Raw genomic sequence first — 20,754 nt, forward strand, 5'->3', positions numbered from 1 at the left:
TTAGCAAGGACTTCGGTTAGCTGCTCGCTTGGATTCTTCTCTACCCTCTGGGGTATTTCGCTACCTACTGAAGCTCTGGGTACCAGCTCCTCGGGGGCCCCTCGCTTCTACTCGCCCTCAGGGGTTATAAAGCCTAACCTTCAGGACACCTGCCCTTCCGGGGGTCTTGTCTGCTTTATTCCAGGTACCCTCGGTGCTCCTAGGTACTCACTCATCAAAGGCCTATCCTGCTCTGGGTATCCTGCACCTTGGACCACGGGTCCTTCACTCGACTACCGAAGGAAGCTATCATCGCTGCTACCCTGAGTACTACTATGCTCCAAGCTCTCCTTGCTCCACCCTTCAGGTTCATGGCCTATCCCACGCTGCAGAACACTACCGGACCTTCACTACATCTGGGTGAGATCATCAACTACATTACTACTGAGACTATCTGGAACCTTACTGTGATATCGCTGGACTACAGCACCGTCCATTCCTTGGACAAGTATCATCTTCATCACAGCAATGTAATAAAGCTTCCTTTCCTCTGTGTCCGCTTGCTATTGAGTCTAACCTATCGTTGTGGTTCCCCATGGGGCCCCTCCCCGTGGGAAGAGTCATTGCCACTTCGACCAAGAGTCCACATTATGCCACAAACCAACAGTTGGATGAAACTTGTAAGATAAAATTAGGTGATTTTTGCTTTCAGCCAGTTGAAGCAAGGAATTTCTGAATTTTTATTAGATTTAGATCAATTTCCACGCACAATTAAAAAAGGTGGCTAGAACTGCATGCATTAAGATATGTGTAAAAATACCTTTAAGAGATTTTCTTCCTATGTATAAGCTTTGAATAGTTGTACAGGTGCTGGTTCATTGCCACCTGGATTATTGCAGTCCTTGTGTACAGGTTTACCTAGGTATGTGTTGCAAGCTTTGCAGCTCGTGCCAAATTGCCTCAGTAAGGTTGACCTTTAAATTGACTTGGGGAGTTACTGTAGCAATTACATTGGCTGCCAGTACATTCAAGTTGTTAGTATTCATTTTTAAATAATGATTTTCCATACGAAATGCTTTATCTGTAAAATCTATGGATCCCACACACCACACTATCTAGGAGGGAATTACTACCATGTGGTGATCAAACCTATTCACCTCTGTTTTTATTTTTTCTAATTACCTCAAAAACATAAATTCAATATTATACCACACTAGTGTGTAACTCTTTTTTCATTTAATTCAATAAACTTTCAATCTCTAAATATCAATAGCAGACATAAAAACACAACAATCACTGTTTTCGAATTCGGACAATACAGGTACATTGATTTGAGTACTACTGCATGGCACCACATTAATTGAATATATAAAACAGCAAATAATCCCCAGAGGTTTACACATTCAAAAAGAACCAATGTTATTTACAGATAAGAATTCATGCAAACCTGGATGGCCATTTTGAATGAATGTTCCCTGGACCTAATGTTATTAATAGTGGGACAAGTGAAAACATTTAGTTTGGAATTAACAGATCAAGAAAGATGGAAGATCAAATTTGAGGAAAAATTAGAAGAATTCAAGACTTCAATTGACCAATTTAAGAATAGTATTAAAGACATGAAGATCAAAAAGTTCAAAAGAGATCAGTTGGACTATAAAATGGACAGAGTATTTAATTGGTGGGAGACCAAGAACCAACAAGGTCTCATGAAAAAAGTGAAGTTTAATTTTTCCTCTGACGATAATTCCAGTGGATCGGAAGAGATGGAAGTGGAGGGGAATGAAAATAAACAATACGAGGATCGGAATTTTTTTTATCCAAACGAGGGGGGAGAATGCCCACAGCCCAGAATTGAGGAAGACGGAGGCAGGGAGAACAGGAAGAAGGGGGCTTCCCAAGCAGGAACACTCAAATGCAAACCAGACGGGGACAGCAGTGGTGAGTTTGACGCCAGCTCAAACAGTAATACTTGATCATGGTTTATCATTCGTTCTAAACACAGTACACTCCCCTTTTGAAGACAGGATCACTATACAGCGGTTTGTGTGGAAATTTAAAATAAAAATTGTTTTTTTCCATTATGGTTGTAGGGGCGAATAAGGATGATTCAATTATACAATTGAAATAGAGTTGGAATCCCCCAGGTTCAATTGATCCGTTCATTAAAACATTTGAACAAAAAGTGTTACAAGATTTGGAATGGTTTGAAACCAGTAGATACAAATTGCAGTACAATTTGTCAAATACAGTGGGCCCTTGACTTACGAACGGCTAGGGTTACAACCAACATGTCAGGGTTTGACTTACGAACAAAATTTGAGTTACGACCACAGCCACGTGTGTGCTGCGTGCGTTTTTGTTTGTTTTTTTTCTTCGCAGATTGGTTGTGTATCACACTTTTTTGGTCTTGGAGGGCGGGACTTCTACAGGGATTGGCTGGCTACTGTTGCTGCTTCTACTAATGGGACCCAGGCGCACGTGGGCAGACCCGGCACACAATTTCAGCAAACAGCATCGGGGGATATCAGTCAGCTGGCAAGGTACAGTAATGTGCTCAGAAGCGATTCAGAGACGGGAAAATAGTTTCTGGAGGGCAAGAGATGTGCTGTTAGGTTTATTTTTTTTCTCCTGCAGAACTGCACTTTTATCAAAACGTGGTTATTTATGAAAGCCTATCCAGACCCCATTTGAACCTTAACTCACCACTTACTGATACCCAGAATTTCTCTTAAGATGGTTATTAATAACTGTTCCTAAACATGGTAATTCAATAATAACTCTGCAAACTCCATAACTCTGTTCACACCATTAATTGGTAAATTTGTTCTCCCTGTTAAATACTTATCTCCTTTTCACTGCTCCAAGTTGTGTAATTTCCCTTGTTTTATTGTAACTGCAATCTTTTTTGAGCACCTGTTAATGTTTCTTATTATTTGTTATCTTACTTCACCTCTTGTTAATTGTAAACCGGCATGATGCGATTCCCATCGCGAATGCCGGTATAGAAAAAAACTCAAATAAATAAAATAAATAAATAAGTGTTCAAAATGGCCCCAAAGATAAAGAAAGCAATCACAATCGAGAAGAAGAAAGAAATTGTGCAGGAATTTGAGAGTGGCGTTCGAGTGACCGATCTCGCTGTCATATACAGCATGTCAAAATCCACCATTTCAACAATCTTACAAAGAAAAGATTTGTACAAGGAAGTTAGTGTGGCCAGAGGTGTCACTCAAATTTTTAAGTCACTATCAACAGTGATAGAGGTAGAAAGCCTATTGCTAGTGTGGATAAATGAAAGGCAGATGGCAGGTGATTGCCTATCTGAATGTCTAATTTGTGAAAAAGCTAGGGCTATAAATGCAGATATCATAAAGGATAAGCCATCAGCAAGTGAAAATGGTGAAATATTTCGTGCCAGTAAGGGGTGGTTTCACAATTTTAAAGCAAGAACTGGTGTTCATAGCGTAGCTAGGCATGGTGAAGCTGCCAGTTCTGATAGAAAGGCTGCTGAAAATTACATACCCCACTTCGAAACAATGACACAGAGAAATGGCTTTTCCTGTCAGCAAGTTTTCAACTGTGATGAAACTGGACTTTTCTGGAAGAAAATACCCAAGAAGAACGTACATTACCCAGGAAGAGAAAAAAATGCCAGGTCACAAGCCAATGAAGGATAGGCGAACCTTATTGCTATGTGCCAATGCGAGTGGTGACCTCAAGATAAACCTCTCTTAGTTTATCACTCTGAGACCCCAAGAGTGTTCAGAAAACAGAATGTCATGAAGAATAGGTTAGGTGTCATGTGGAGATCTAACAGAAAAGCCTGGGTAACAAGAGTCCTTTTTTTGAGTGGATCAGGGAGGTTTTCTGTCCTACTGTACAGAAAGTGTGGCCTAAAATTATAGAAGAGGAGGAGCCGGACCCTGCAACTGACCCTGTGGTTAATGACATTGTCACTATAGCAGAGTCCATAGGCTTGCAGGTAGACAGTGCTGATGTTGAGGAACTGGTGGAAGAACACTCACAGGAATTGTCTACAGAGGAACTTCAGCAACTTCTGGCTGAGCAATAGAGAATGGCAGCCGAGGAGCTTACTGAAGAGGAGGATCAACAATCACTGCTGCAAATTTCCTCTTCTGGAATTAAGGAAATCCTGAAAAAATGGACAGAGCTACAAACATTTGTAGAGAAGACCCACCCAGACAGAAGAAAAGTCAATCATTGCACTTGTATCACTTGCTTAATGATAATGTCATGTCATACTACAGAACAGTGTTGAAGAAAAGAAAGAAACAGACAACCTTAGACCAGTTTTTAGTTGTGAAAAGGTTGAGACCAAGTGAGCCAGAAGCAGGTCCTAGTGAGCTACAGACTCCCCCAAGGTGAGAGAGGACACCAGAAAGCCAGATTCCAGATGTTCTTATGGAATGGGACTCTCTCCTTCTGAACAATAACCACTTCCATATCATCCCCCGATGCTGTTTGCAAACCAAAGATGTCAACTTTTAAATAAATAAATGAATGAAAAATAAACTTGCATTGTTTTTTCTGGTAGGCTAAGTACATTTTATAACTTTTTGGCGAGTACACTAGGGAAGTATAGGTGTTTCTGGTAATTACAGACCTCATACAACCATTTTTTTTATTGTAGAAATGGTTAGGTAAGGGGTGCTTTTCAGAGGTCTGGAACGCATTATGGGTTTTTCCATTATTTCCTATGGCAAACAAAGTCTTGACTTACAACCAACTTGAGTTACAACCAGCCCTCTGGAACCAATTGAGTTCGTAAGTCAAGGGCCCACTGTACATTACGGATGGCGTGGAATATGTTGGAAAATTCTCATCATTTAGTGATTAAGCCCGCCGATAAAGGCGGAGCAGTGGTAATACAAGACAAAACACAGTATGACATGGTTTTGTATCAACATTTGAACAATGAGAAATTTTACCAGAAGCTATCTCAGGATCCAACTAGCACATTGATAAACCTGATTAGATGAGTGGTGGAAATAGCACAGGGTCTAACTGAGAAAGAGAAAATATTTTTGTTGGTAGAATATCCGCGAGTACCAGTAATTTATTAATTATCAAAAATACATAAAAACATGGAAAATCCTCCAGTTCAACCCATTGTATCTTTAAACAGTTCGGTGTTGGAAGCACCGGCAAAATTCATAGACCAGATTTCAGCCACATGTACAACAAACTGAGTCATATATTAAAGATACAGTACTTTTTTTTTTTTTTTTTTTTTTACAATTATTACAACAGCTAAAGTTGAACCAGAGTAGAAGATATTGATTGGAAACAATGGACTTTTCGGCGTTATATACAAACATACCACAGGATCAGGCTTTGGAAGTAATACAAGTGCTAGCAAACAGAGATAGGCAGCAATGCATTTTGTCGAGGTTGATTACTCAACTTATGGAGATAATACTGCAAAATAATTTTTTTGTATTTGAATCAACTTTTTATTTGCAAACTCATGGAATTCCCATGGGATCGCCCCTAGCTCCAACTACAGCAAATTTATATATGACTTATTTTGAACAAAATGTGATTTATAAATCAGATTGGTGGAAGTACATCATTATTTGGCAGTGGTTTATAGACATTTTTTTCATATGGGAGGCATTGGAAGGTTTATTAAAACAACTCTGTGAGTGGATTAATATGGTGAGTTTGAATCTGCAATTTACCGCACAAAGTTCAGAGCAACAGATAACATTTCTGGATGTCCAAGTGAGTGTGATGAATGGTCAATTAAGGATGACGGTATATCTGAAACCATCAGACAAAAATAATCTACTCCAGTTTCATAGTTATCATCCGTATACATTTAAATGTGGACTACCCGTGAGCCAATTTTTTAGAATTAGAAGGATATGTTCAAATATTGAAGTTTTTGAGATTCAAGCCGGATGAGTGACAGATTTTTACGGGAATATCTGAAATGAGCAGTGAGAAATGCCTACAAACGTGAAATTTTCATAGTTTATTGCAGTATAAATCCAAAAAGGACATGTTGCAACTAACCTGTGTTTTGAAACAAACAATGTGCGTTCAAAATAACATCATAATATATGATGTTATTTTGAACGCACATTACAAAGAATACATCATACATATACAGTTTTGAATTAATAGTGTTGAAACAAACAATGGCATCCTCAGCTATATCAAAATCTATATGACATTGGCATATTTTACAGTTGCATAATATCTTCAAAGAGCCCCCATTAATAGTCACCATGAGAGGAAGAAACATCATCAGGGATAGATTGGTACATGCACAGTCCAGGCAAGATCATGATGCGGGAAACATTGGGCACTTTAAATGTGGGCAGTGCTCACATTGTGATAGCTGCATCGAGGGAGTACAGTGGGTAGATCCAGTGTCTAAATACAAAGTAAGCCGTAAGTCAGCTACTGATTGCAACACTGATTATGCAGTGTATGCTTTGGTTTGTCCATGCCCGAAGGTATACATGGGCAGAGCAACACGGAAGATAAAAACCAGGTTGAATGAACACACATCCCGTATACACACACAGTTGTTGACAGCCCCTATTGTAGCTTATTGTGTTCAATATCAGCATAAGTTTGAACACATTAATTGGACAATTTTGGATCATGTGAAGGAATTACAGTGTGGGGGAAATCGGATACGTGCATTAAATCACAGGGAGGCATTTTGGATCTTTATCTTTAATTAACCCAAACGCCAACCGGGCTAAATGAAGAATTGGTGTGGAGCTCTTTAATTTAACATCGTAATGACATCAAAGTGACAGAGAATTTGATTGGAGGGTTTGAAATCTGGTGGGGAAGATAAATAGACAAACAATACATTCAAATTCGGACAGCGTTGTAAGTGAGCGTTTAGAAAGACGCCGGATCGGTACAAGAGGTAGCGCCGGAAGAAATTTTTGAAATCGCCAACATTTAAAACCAGATGAACATCCCTGAGGAAAAAATCTTTGGATTTGAAACGAGGCCTTGTAGGGAACAATAGCCCAGTACAGATAAGTCAGTTATGTTATCAAATAGTGAAAAGAGCAACGGTGCAGTTAATATGGATTCATAAGATAATCAGCGCTGGATATAGTTGATTTAAGAGAAACATTTTGAAGAAGATTTATTATTTGAGCAATTTTTAAAGTGTGGCACGCTGAAAACATATATATATATATATATATATATATATATATATATATATATATATAATATAAAAAGGGTGGAGGAGGTTGGTTAATGATTATATTCTGATAGCACATTACATGGGAGTAATGATATAACAATCTTGTATGAAACCTTCCACTCCATCCTTTAAAAAATATTTTGTGGTTTGATATTTAGAGATTGAAAGTGTTTATTGAATTAAATGAAAAAAGTTACACACTAGGGTGGTATAATATTGAATTTATGTTTTCAAGGTAATTAGAAAAAATAAAAAAGAGGTGAATAGGTTTTGAGCATGGGATCAACCATCACGTCCTTTACAGTCTTCCTCATCTCTGCTGAATATTCCAGCACTTTCAGAATGTAAAATGTTTATGTAGCAGCATGTTTTTATGTGTCTTATACCTGGTGTCTGTTATATTGTTTATGTGTATTAGTTTTTATGTGTGTTATATACCTGGTATCTGTTATATTGTTTATGTGTGTTAGTTTTTATGTGTGTTATATACCTGGTGTCTGTTATATTGTTTATGTGTATTAGTTTTTATGTGTGTTATATACCTGGTGTCTGTTATATTGTTTATGTGTATTAGTTGGAATCCACATAGAACATTGGAGATTTCTGGAATGCAAGTGTAAGATCCTTCTCTGGTTTAGGGGCCAGGAGGGCAGAGGATCCCACTCCACACAGTCCAAGGGCCCTGGGACAGGTTTTGTTTTCCAATGGGGGAGAGGACTTTCAGTTTGTTGCCCTGAGGGGGTGACAGGTCTCTCTCAGGTTCAAGGGATGTGAGTGCCACAGAAGACTCTGGAGGCTCAGATTGAGTGTTCAAAATTAAATCTTTACTGTCTGTTATTAAATATCAAATTGGCACTGCTCACATCGGTTCTTGGCTCGAAACAGGTCAGATTGACAGTTCTACAATTTATCTGTGCAACTGTCTCTCAGTATTAGGAGGGAAGCTCTCACCCTCCTGGTTTAGACAAGAAAGCTTCCCATTCAGGTAGGATATCCTTAGCTGGGATGGACGACCCCTTCTACAAGTTCTGATTGGGAACAAGAATTAGTCTCTCCTAAATTTCTCTCTCCCAGGTGAAGACTCCATTGGTGTCCTCAGAATACAAATTTAGTTCTTATTCAGTTTCAGGCAGATTTTAAACCAATTGCACGCATAAAAAAACGTGGGTTATGTGTGTGGCTGGGCCTTGCGCGTGCCGCGCACGTTTTCAAAGGGGCCCAGCCACGCACATAACCCCCATTATGTGTCGAAGGGTCAGGGCTGGAGGTGGCTGGTACAGCGGCCATTTGCCACTGTGCCGGAGAAGCGCGTGCAAATTGCTTCTGCTCTTGAGGACCAGCAACTTACAAAATAAAGAAAAAAAAGGTAAGATAGGGGTAGGTTTGGGGGGTGGGGCATACGTGTTAAAATCGGCGTGTCCATGTGCACGTGCTGGGAAGCGCACGCACATAGACGCTTCTTCAATTGTCATAATAGGATTTTTTTAAAGGGAAAAGCCCAGTAGCAGGGGACACGGCAGTTCTCTACAGATACAGATAGTCCCTATTCAGGCAGGAAAGGTGGCCAAAAACTTCCTCCTGAGAACTCAGAGCAAATCTTCAGACAAAGGTAGAAAAATGAGGAATCCTCCTCTAGCGGGTCCCCATATAGAATCTCCCCTACCTCCTGATCTTAGTTGGCCGATACCCCGAATTCCCCCAGCCAGGGGTACCAGGGCTCTCACAGGAGAAAATCCAAAAATCTTAATCAAGAGTAGAACCAGCACCCAGGCAGGCACTGATCCCTTTCCACCAGGGTATTGGCCCAGGCTCTGTAACCCAGTACTGACACAGGGGAACAACTCAAGGAAAACACTCCTACTCTCTCTCTCTCTCTCTCTCTCTCTCTCTCTCTCTTAACCAAAATGCCACACCTAGAATTGCTGCAGCCTGCTTTAATAAGCAGCAGGGGGTCTGGCCATTACCCCAAACCTCAGTGGAGGAGCTGTTCAGAAATGCAGACCCCCTCCCTCCACTACTTTTCCTATCCTAGCTCACAGGGTTCAAGACTAGAGCCAAACGATCGGCACACAAGCAAAAATAAATAAGAAAAGATGCATTTGGAAAAAGATACTTATTGCAACCAAAGTATCTTTTCTATGTGATACAGAACCCACTTTCACTCTTATGACTGCATAGACCCAGCGCACTGGGGACAGGATTCACAAATCCAATGACCTTTATAGAAACACGAGTGAAAATACAGTAATATTTTGTTAAGGGAGTTAAAGCTCAGGGCTGTGAGTACAATTTTGAAGTGGTTTGATGGCTTTCATTACATTCTCTCACTGCTGAGATGTACCTCATCTGGCCCCATGGCCTTCTCCTTCCCACATATTCTCTTCTGTAAATGGGATTGCGACCCCACTCCCATATGTGCTGTTCTCAACCAGTATCCGTCCTGCTCCTGGGTCAACTTTAGTGAAAGACGAATCTGATTTTTTTGATTGGGTGACTAGAGAATTAGATAAAAGGAAGAGCTCTGGATGTGATGTACTTGGATTTCAGCAAAGATTTTGATACAGTCCAGCATGAGAGGCTCATGAATGAAATGAAAAGCCTAGGAGTGAGTGGCAAATTGGTGGAATGGATTACAAGCTGGTTGACTGACCAGAGACAGAGTAATGGCAAATTGAACCTTGAGAGTTGCTTTTGCAACTGATTCTGTTCGATACCTTTGAGTGACCCTGAAGAAGGGATAGAAGGAAAAGTTTGTCTTTTTGCGGATAACACTAAGATTTGCAACAGAGTGGACATTCCTGAAAGAGTAGAGAGAATGAGACGGGATTTAAGAGAGGCTAAAGAGTAGTTGAAGGTTTGGCAGCTGGGATCCAATGCTAAGAAATGAAGAGCCATGCATTTGGGGTACATTAGTACGGGGGGGGGAGGGAGGGGGTAAGGTCTGGGCACATGAGGCTGATGCACTAAGTCTCAGGTGCTGGTGGGGTAAAAAGCAGACCCTCTTTCTGTTATGGTGCCAAAATCTCACCCAAATGGTCAACTTCCAAGTGGGGCGATTGGCACGACAGGCAGTGGTCATCACACTCCATGTTCCCGACTTCTTAGCTATCTCAGCAGCAGAAATGGGGAGCAATCACTCTAGTATGGCTGGGGGGGACTTGCAGCAAGTGCTGCAAGTACCCCCAGCCATACTAGAGTGATTGCTCCCCCCCCCCCCCCCGCCTTCCTCCTCATGCATTTCCTGTTTTAAAGCAGAAACATGTGAGGAGGAAGGGATAGATAGCTCTGCAAATGCACCAAGTCCCCATGGCCCATACTAGAGTCTCTGCTGCTGAATTACTGGGAGGTCGGGTAGGCTTCATGCCATTGTAATATGGTGCCAGGCTCGCCTATGCAAGCCTGGCATGTTCGGATCCGGGGGGGGGGGGAGGGGAGGCTCTGCGAGCCCAGCAGGGCAGGGATTGGGTGGTTTGTTCAAACCACCTAGTGGAGGGAGTTGATTGGTTCCCGGGGTCAGTTTAGCTGGGGGCGGGAGGAGTCGGAGAGGGGGTTTTATTCATCGTTCCCCGGGGCACTCTTCTATCCACAGCTGGGTATTCGGAGCTGCATCCCGCCCCTGATGATGTTGGTGGTTCAAATGGGGTTTTATTGTTGTTGCAGCTTTGGTGTGTGTGGGGGGTGGGATTTGTGGATAGCTCTAGCCAATTGGGAGGGGGGGGTTATGTCTTGGTGACTGGTGTCTGACCTGACAGGGGGCTTGTCAGGGGTCCCTGGCCAAACAACTGGGTGCAGTTGTTGCTGGTACAGCTCCTTGCTTGATGGTGGCGGGAGTCATGGGATTCGAAAGATATGTGCTTCATACAGGCTGGGATAGCCTGAGTTTACATGGATTGCAGGCTGGGATAGCCTGTGTTGCCTGTCTTGCTGGTTTGTGGCAAATGGGTGAAAATGGCATCGGAAGGCCGGCGTGCAGGAGGTCGCTCCCGGATCCCTGCTGGACTTTTGGCAAGTCTTGTGGGGGTCAGGAGGCCCCCCCCCCCCCCAAGCTGGCCAAAAGTCCCTGGGGGTCCAACGGGGGTCCCGGAGCGACCTCCTGCACTCTGGCCGCCCGATGCCAGGACTCAAAATGGCGCAGATAGCCTTTGCCCATGCTATGTCACAGGGGCTACCGGTGCCATTGGTCAGCCCCTGTCACATGGTAGGAGCACAAGATGGCACCGATGGCCATGTGACAGGGGCTGATCAATGGCACCGGTAGCCCCTGTGACAAAGGCTATCGGTGCCATGATGAAACCGGCACCGAGGGTGTGAGTGCAAGAAGTGGCTCCCAGACCCCCCACTGGACCACCAGGGAGTTTTGGTAAGTCTTGGGGGGGGTCAGGAGGGTGGGGGGTTGTAGTTAATTTGAATTTTAGCTGGGACACGAATAGAAATCGCCGTATTAACGCATCGGGGCGCCATACAGCCGAATGCAACATATCTGCTCCCCGACGAATCCGAATCACAAATGCAATGTATGGCGTCCCTCTGCACATCCCTAGAGTGTAGTGTCCTCCAGGTGTCTAAGAACCCCAATGTGTGGCACATCGAGACCCCTTTGATCGGTAAATCACCGGGTCCTGGTCTCTTTGTGGATCAGTATAATGCTGGGTCCAATACACAGTTAAAATCGCCAGCCAAGATGAGATGGCCCTTAGCTTGAGCTGCCAAAAGTGTTTGCAAGACGGTTAAAAAAAAAAAAAAAGCATGGCTATAGACATTGGGTACATAGATATTGCAAATTGTAATGGGGTGACCTTGCAAGAGCCCAATTAGGATTAGGCAACGACCCTCTTCATGGCGATCATTTGTTCTAATTGAAAAGAAACTTGTTTGCCTATTAGGATTGCGACACCGGCTGTCTTTGTTGATGCCTGCCTTAAGTTTATTTTTAAAAAAAAAAAAAGTTTTCATGGGAAATCTTTATTGAATTTAAAAAACCCCAAAACTGGGGAGATAGGAGTGGGCTGTCGGCCACCTCTCCCCGCGACCTACCACCAAAAGTAAGGTTTTTTCCTCAATTCAATCGGGCGGATCAGTGAACTGACTGCTGCAAGGAAGCCCTGAACTTTGCTAACATCAAGCGGCTGTGGAGGATGTTGCCGAGCACGTCGAGGGGCGTGGCCACTGGTTATAAAATCTGCCGTGGCACGGCGCCTGCCATCGGCGCTGCGCCTAAGCCGCGCGCGCCGAAGGTGTGCGCGGCTTGGTCCAGCTTGGTCCGGGTGAGTTTGGATGTTTGGCCAGGAATTGTCCTTGTCAAATCTTCTTTTGAATGGGGAAGAAGAGGAAAGCAAGGACACTTACGTAGTCACCAGTGCCTCAAATCAGCACCGGCCCAATGGATCAACATGTTGTAAAACAGAGGAATGATCCAAATGAGGGAGTAATGGGAAGCTCGTCGTTAGCTTCCATTAGCCCAGGAGAAGGACCATCTGTACCGCCTCAGCCAAGTATGAGCCCTTCCTCTGAACTGGCAACTGAACTGGTAGGATGTACCCCCTTGGAAGTGAGCTTGGTAACCCAAGCAAGTAACCAAGGGAATGGGAAATGTTTGTTTAATGTATTGCCAATTGAATCTAATCCAGTTCTTTCAAGTAGCATTATAGTGGAAACTGTTCCAGATAATGTTACTTTGACCGATGTGTGGAAAATAATTTCAAAGTTAGATAATAACATTGCCATCATGAATAGTTCTCTGTCAGCTGTGATAAATCTTAATACTGAGAAAATTAAAGAGCAAGGGACTAGAGTTTTTTTAAATTGTGAAAAAGAAATATCAGATTTAAAAGAAAAGATGCAATTAGTTCAATCTTCAGAAACTACATTCATGCGAGATAGTTTAACCTTGCATAAGGAATTAGAACGTATAGAGAATTCATTGAGGTTAAAAAAAATCTTAGAGTAGTGAATTTTCCAATTACTCGATTGCTTTCTCCTTTAGAAATGTTTTAAAAATTTCTTAAAGAAATATTAATGTATAAGGAAGAAGAATTTCCTAAATTATCTAAAATATATTATTTTAAAAGGGAAAGGAATATTCAAAATGGTGACCCAGTGACTCCTCCAAGTTTAGGCATTTCAACCTTCTTGGAGGAGTCTTTGGACATAATTGAGAATAGGGCCACTCTTTTTATTTCCTTTTTATCTGAGCAAGACAAAGAAATGCTATTCAGGAAATTTTTTTCATATAAGGATGTCTCTTTTTGTGGATACAAGATCCAAATATTCCCGGCTGTTGCCAGAGCCACCCAAGCAAGGAGGAAAACCTTCCTTGCATTAAAACAGCGTGTGGTGGCTCTAGGGGCAACTTTCTTTTTGAAATTCCCATGTATATGTTATATAAATTATAAAGGGAAGAAATTTGGATTTACGGATCCAGTTCATTTAGAGACATTCTTGTTAGATAAGTCGGGATCTGGAATTGAAATATTATGAGTAAAGGGTCCTTAAGAGTTAAGTAAAATAGACTCCTTTTTTCCATTTATTGAATAATTAATGTCTAATTGTAGTCTCAAGTGAGAAAATTGAGACTATATAGATATATTTCTTCAAAAAATTATTTGGTTTTCTCCCTCTATGTTATATGTACCCATTTAGATATATATATACTTTATGTGTAATTGTTTTTATTTATTTTTTCTTTCTTCTTGGAATACTGGGATACATATTTGTATATGTTTTTCATGATGAAAAATTAATAAAGTTTAAATAAAAGAAAAAACCCAAAACTTTAACAATGTTAACAAATGAAATCCATATTTTTTCCCCAGAGTTACTCTATTCTCTTTTATGAGTATTTGGGTATGGGTCCATAAGGGCCTTAGAATTGTACCAGTGTTAATTTGAAGGAGTCCAAATGTCCCACAAACTGTAATGGTTTTCATTTTGTGCAGGCATTGAGGGTTGTTAAACATTCTAAAGTCCCTGTAGCACATTATTTGTGATAGAAAATATGCATATACTAACTTTCAATTAAAAAAAAAATTGTGGAAAACTGCAACTCTTCAGAGGCTCATAATGACTTTAAAGAGGTACAGTTTCCTCCACTTTTTATTATTTGTTGCCAGTCACCCTTTCTACTTGTGAGGCACATTATTTCATTATAGTTTATCACAAAACATTGGTCCATCTACCCAGTACGTGACTTGGTTTCAGACATTGCTTTGCAACTTTGAAATTTTCAGAGACTTCATAAATAACCATTTTGATTTTCATTCCCTTAATTGGTACATTTGCAGTTAATTGTAAGGTCTGGTAGCTTACAGGTCTGGTAGCTTGCAAAACCTTATTGAGCGAAAAATCTACCAGAAGTAAACTGCATAGCTTTTAACCATAAGTGATATGACAAAAATATATCTTTTTATGCTAATCTGTTGCAGCTAAATACTTTAGAGTAGCATTTATATGGCTTATGTTTGTAAGAGAGATTATAGAGTTAGCTCTGTATTATCGTGTTGGCTTAGTTCCCCCTCCTATGAAAAGCTTCTCTGGTGCTAGAGCCAGATCCGTCCTGGGCACTACTACACTCATTCTGTTCTTGGGACTGAAGGATTCTGATGTGGTCTTTAGAAGTGCAGCAGCTCATCTCTTTGCTGGCTTGAAATTTCAGTATTGCACCCAAAGCAAAACATATTCTAAATATTATACAGGGTGTGAAGAATCATGGTGAACCAGCTTACAGAAAATGGAACATCATCATTGATTACAGGTAAATCCACAGTGAAAAACTGAAGAAAGAGCATTCAGAAAAGAACATGGTTTATCTTAGCAAGATATAGGTAGGGAAACCTGTGGAATCCAGAATAGAAAATACGTAGTTAATCTGTTTATAACAAACAGCTTTCGTACTATGCTCACAGTCCTTGCTATTACTTTGAAGACATTTTTCAGTATGATTTAGGTTTCATTGGAATAATGCTGGAAATAACATAATTAGCTTAATCTGGGTGTATAAAATATTTGAAAATGATTTGATAGATAATGCCTTCCAGGTTGATGAACAGCAAATGTATTCACTTATATATTAAAATTAAAGATGGCACTTAATGAATTTTATTGACATCCTGCAAGTGCTTAAAGTTCACTGAATGTATGCCAAATAAAATTATGTACTATTATTTTTAAAACAATATTATTTATTTATTTATTTATTTATTGTTTTTGTTATACCGAGTTTCATGATAGGCATCACATCAACCCGGTTTACAAATAACAAGGAGTGTAAAGCATAACGTAACGTAAAAAACAATATTTTCAATAAGAACCTTGAACTTTAAATACAGTGAATCAGAAAAAGGGAGAGGGAAAGTTACAAAAAACAAGGAAAATAAACTTGGGATGGAAGGGGAGAAATTGAACAGCACAATATTTACATTTCAGCCTATTGATACATTAGAATAGCAAGTGAAAAAATAAGACTATGAAACGGTACATAGGTAATCAAATGAATAATATGACAGTTGTGAATGGTAATAGTATGATAAATATTCAGCAGGAATTAGTGAGAGAGGGTTTGAGGTTGGTTGATTCGTGTTTACATTCCATTATTGCATACGAGTTAGTGCTAGTGAGAGGAGGTTTTATTCAAGGCTTGGAAATGCTTTTTTGAAAAGCCAAGTTTTTATTTGGTAAGACTAGCCTTAAAATGCTTTTATGGTATTTCTGTATACATGAAATAAGGGCAAGTTAAAAATGTTTTGTGTAATGTGCTGTGCTTTACAATAAAAAGATATAATTAGAAAGTAATTTATTTAAAAAAAAATGTTAGTTGTTCCTCTTATAATTTCTATAGAAAATGAGGGTAATGGGGAATATAGCAATTAATTTAATGCATATAATAGTTTACTTCCCATTACAGTCAGTTTTAGTTATTATAATATTTGTACTGATTTTAGTGGAAAGCAAAAGTTTTCTGTGCATGATCTTATATAGAACTATGAAAATGCATGCAGGGAACAGGGGTGGAAAGATGAAATATGGGTTTACAGTACAAAAAGGGAGAGGTGGATAGATGGTGAAGGAAGGACTCTCCACTGGAGAAGTATAGTGTCAGGCTACAAGAGAGGAAAAGGTAAGAGGAAGGGACGTGAAGAATGCAGGAGGATATGCTATGAGAAAAAGAAGAGGAACAGGTCAGAGAAAGGAGGGTTGAGGTGGAGATGAAACAACTTTGGTAGGAGAAGAATAAAACTGCAGGAGAGAAAAAGGTCATAAAGAAAGGGAGGAAGGAGAAAAAAAAGGAAATGGTCTGTAGGTAGGGCTGCATTTACATCTCATGTGCCTCTAGAACAGTGGTTCCTAACTCTGTCCTGGGGACCCCCCAGCCATTTGGGTCTTCAGGATATCCACAATGAATATGCATGAGAAAATTTGCATGTTATGGAGGCAGTGCATTGCATAAACAAAACACCATGAAGCATCCTTAAGGCAATATGAAAGGGAAACAAAGCAGAAAAAAGGCAGGAAAAGCCCTGATAAAGGGACAAAGCAGAACCCACAAAGGTACCATGAGAGGTGCAAAGCAGCCTCCCAGAATAGCAAGAGACCCCCAAGATGTAGAGTCTGGCAAGACAGAGTAACAGAAAGATACTCAGTGTAGCATGAGGTATGTAGCAGCAAAGCATAGTGGAGTGGGAGATGTGTCTTCCTGTTGAAATCATTTGCCACTTGTCAGATTTAGAACAAGAGAATGATCAGTCATCAATATCACTTTTCTGACACAAGCTTTTATTACTACTTGAAATTGATCTTGTTAATGGGCTCAGAACATGTAAAGGATCACTCATCAGTGCGGCATTCCTATGAGGTATGCTTTATTAGGAAAGCTGTTCCCATATTCTGTAGCTGAACACCATCACTTTCCTTTGCTGATTTTCTGGTATTGCATTAATACTGTCTTCCTAATGAAAGATTAAGAATATACAAAAAGTCTCTTCTGGGCATCTTTTCCCTTTTTGTCTGCATTTCTTCCTTATGACTGAAGGTTTTTGCGGGCAACACGACCACAAGAAAGAAGGTAGGGTAGGAGAACTAGAATGGGATCATAGAGACTTACAATACAACAGTAAGGTGGAAAAGAAAAAAAAAAGAGATGTATTTTTTTTTTTCCTTTTTCCTTTTATTTTTTTCTTGTGACAAAACACACCAGAATAACCAACAAACAGGGTGGGAGAAGTAGGCTGAGATCCAAACAGGAAACAAAATGGAGACAACAAAACTCCCCTGCTGGTAAGTAATAGGCGTAGATGGGTAGAATGCTAATGGTGTTACATCTGGGGCGTGGCCTTGTGCCTGCTTCTTGCCCTGGAACACTCTCCATTTTCTCTATAGTGGTTTACCTCTTTGGATACACGGCTGGGAACTGCTGGCCTGTCACCTGACTAATGGAAGGTGCCATGGGATCAACTTGGGGGAAAGGTCTTCTGCTTTCCATCCCTTTCCTCTGGCTTTTTCTTGGAATGGCAGAAAGGGTCCACAGACTTGTACTGCCCCCCTGCCTTGATGCTTCTACAGGGGATGCTGCAGACCAGCTTTTCTCAGCTGCCGCTTCCCTCAACTGATCTCCTTCCTGAGCAAAACGTGGGACCTCCCTTACTTTAAAGTGTCTCCAGATCAGGGATTTCTGCTGCAATCCCTTCTCTACATCTGTGGAGGCTGATGCTGGCACTGGGAAAAGTGCCAGAGGCATCGCTCACGCTGTCTAATTGTGCTGCTTCATCTTCCTGGGGCTGATCTTATCCGCATTATCTCACTCCCCTATCACTGAACTGGAGGCTAAAATGCTACTGATTAAACTTCCAAATTCTCTTCCGCTCGTCAATATCTCATCGTTCAGAGAATCCCAGAGAAGGTTCTTCCTCTGAATCAGTTGGTGCAAATACTTTAGGAATGAAAGACGAGCCTGCTGATGGTTTAAGCATTGCACTTCTGCTACCCTTCCCCCTGCTAATGCCAGTCTTTGGTTGATTCTCTCATTGTTTCCCCTCTGCCCCAAAACATGAAGGAAAGTAACAGGCAGAAGTACATATGCTCACCAAATTTACATTTTTTTATGCATTGAGCTGACTTCCTCTCCTGCCATTCTGGACTTCTCAAATTTAGGTGCTGGACTGCTGAGTCTATGCAAAATAGGCTCGGCATGTGCGGGGGGGGGGGGGGGTTAATAGTTACGCATGTAACTCTTTTAAAATCCGCCCCATAGTGTATGTGTGCAGTAGTGCTGGCTGACTACATACACACAAAAAGACTGTTAAACACTAACAGACAAAAAAAACGACTGGCAGTCTGCTAAGAGTCTTCCCTTCAGTGTCTGAGTGTTCTGTGTGGCCAGAGACAAAAAAATCACTTAACACCACAAAAATTGCAGTCTCCTCACTGTCTCCCACCCTACCCTTTCCCAGTGAAGAGAAAAATCCAAATCAGCAGCAGTGCACTGCCTCTCTTCCTGGCACAGTGAGTGAGATCACTACAGCACAAAGAGGATTAGAAGCAGCCCTTTACCAGTGCCAAATCCCAAAGTTACACTTTTTAAACTCTGTGGACTTCCAGCAGATCCTTCTCTGTACATGCTCAGATTTTACAGTGGAAGGATGCAGAGAGTACCCACAGTGCAACCTTCCTCTGCTTGTGATAAATTGGATTTGTAGAGAAAAGGTGCTTAATTCTAGAGAGATGAATTCTGGGAGGGTTAAACTATTACTGGCTGTTTAACCTATGTGCAGTTTTTAAGGTTCGTATATATTTGCCAGGGTTAGAATTGTCTGTGTTGTGAGAAACTAGACTAATTCTGTGAATTAGTAAAATAATTTGTTTGCCTGTGTTATAATTGTGAGTTTGCAAAGGTCACTTACTTGATATGAGATGAGAGTGCTGGTTTCTGGGCAATTAGTCACTGGTTTGATTCCCACCCATTCCAGGCACATTTTTTTATTATATGGATTATATATTGATTATATAGATTACTCCCACTGGGAGGAAATTCTTCAAAATATGTCAGTTAGTGATGTAGAATAAGCCTGATTTTAGTGACTAGCTATAGACCTGTTACTGATCATTTAGTAACTAACATTAATCTAGTTATCAAATTTATCTTTATCTTCTATATATTTTAAAATATCTTAATTACTTAAGGAATTTGACTATTGACTCCCAGTCTGGGTCTGCTGGAGATTTATAGTAATTAATATGTGGGGATTAAAACAATCTATTTGTGGTTTCTTCATAATTGCTTCGATCTCCCATTATTTCTTCTGAATTCCTCTTCTTTACTTGTGAGATTACCCTTATTTTTGTAATTTATTAGTCTTTTTTTTATTTTATTTGTACCTCTCAGCATTTTTTGTGACTTTTTGTAAACTTGTAAAATAAATAAATTAATTAATAAAAGGTACTTTACCTGTGGAAATGGCCATTGATAAAATTGCCCGGCTCTCATGTGGCTCCATTTGTGGCTAAATTTAAGTGCATATGGTCTGCATACAGCAAGCGGTGAGGTTCCTGGGGAGGGGTTTGCGCTTACAAGCATTCTGTAATATTTTTAAAAGTATGCGTAGTCCCCCCTCCCCCACCCAAAATAAATAAATGTATGTGGGTAATTTTGGTGGGATAATTTTCAAAGGGAAAGTCCACATGCACATTCCTTTGAAATCTGGTGTATAGTATTTGGATAATTGCTTTAAAAGCTATGTTACAAGGTCCCAAGTGGGCTCTTTGCACCTATGCACATGATAGCTTTTCTCTGGGATTCCAAGGATTGATTAAAAAGCCCTAGCGCTCTAGAGCTGTGCATAACAGGTTGTAGCCCTTAGTGGCACTATATGAGGTTTCCCTAGAGATTTAACAAACATTCCCTTGCTCTGTCGTTTCGAGCTGAATCTCTTGCATTTTTGATATTTAAATATTTTCAGCAATACTGGATTTCTTATTTTTTGGTATTTAAAATCCATGTGGGCTATTAGAAAATTATCCCCTAGTGACAGAATAAGAATATAAACTTACTTTGCAAATGAAAACGTGTTGTCTAAAAAAGACAAACTAAAGCAGAGTAGATGAGCTCTGTGATTTTTTTTATCTGCCATCAAATTCCATACATCTATACATTTTGAAATCTAAGATGAATTTTCTTTATAACCAGGGAGGATAACTTTAAAGAAAAAGCTGTGCAGCCCACAAGTATGAGTGTATATGGGCATGCGGAAGTCTAATCCTGTATCTTATAATCTGTGCTTGTATGACATGCATGAGTTATAAATGTGCAAATGTATCCAGCAATCTGCATGCATATGTGTAAAAAAAAAACAAAAAACAAACAAACCCACAAATACAGATTGCACTTACCCAGATAAGTTCTGATTTATCCTGCTAAGTAGCACCTCTGCAGCTACTTATCTGGTTAAGTTTTAAAAGCACTACTTATCCAGTTAACTCACACACTATCATATATATAAGACTATATGCAGTTTTTACATGCGTATATGCTGATTTTTATGTGCATGACTTTTGAAAATTGTTTAAAGTTTGCAGGATCT

At 40.4% G+C, this 20,754-nt stretch overlaps 1 protein-coding gene across 2 annotated transcripts in view; it reads left to right on the top strand.

Annotated features, from left to right (window-relative positions):
• SLC12A4 (solute carrier family 12 member 4) overlaps nt 1–20,754 on the top strand; it is a 180,129-nt gene that overhangs the window by 23,509 nt on the left and 135,866 nt on the right. Inside the window, exon 2 of one of the 2 annotated variants that reach the window (XM_029608579.1) lies at nt 14,878–14,936. The exons of the other annotated variant lie outside the window; for it this stretch is intronic. Coding sequence (XP_029464439.1) covers nt 14,891–14,936 — 46 coding nt within the window. The 5' untranslated portion in view covers nt 14,878–14,890. The remainder of the gene's footprint in view (nt 1–14,877; nt 14,937–20,754) is intronic. 2 annotated transcript variants of the gene reach the window in all.

This window comes from Rhinatrema bivittatum, chromosome 7 (assembly GCF_901001135.1).
Source record: "Rhinatrema bivittatum chromosome 7, aRhiBiv1.1, whole genome shotgun sequence".
Lineage (NCBI taxonomy): Eukaryota > Metazoa > Chordata > Amphibia > Gymnophiona > Rhinatrematidae > Rhinatrema > Rhinatrema bivittatum.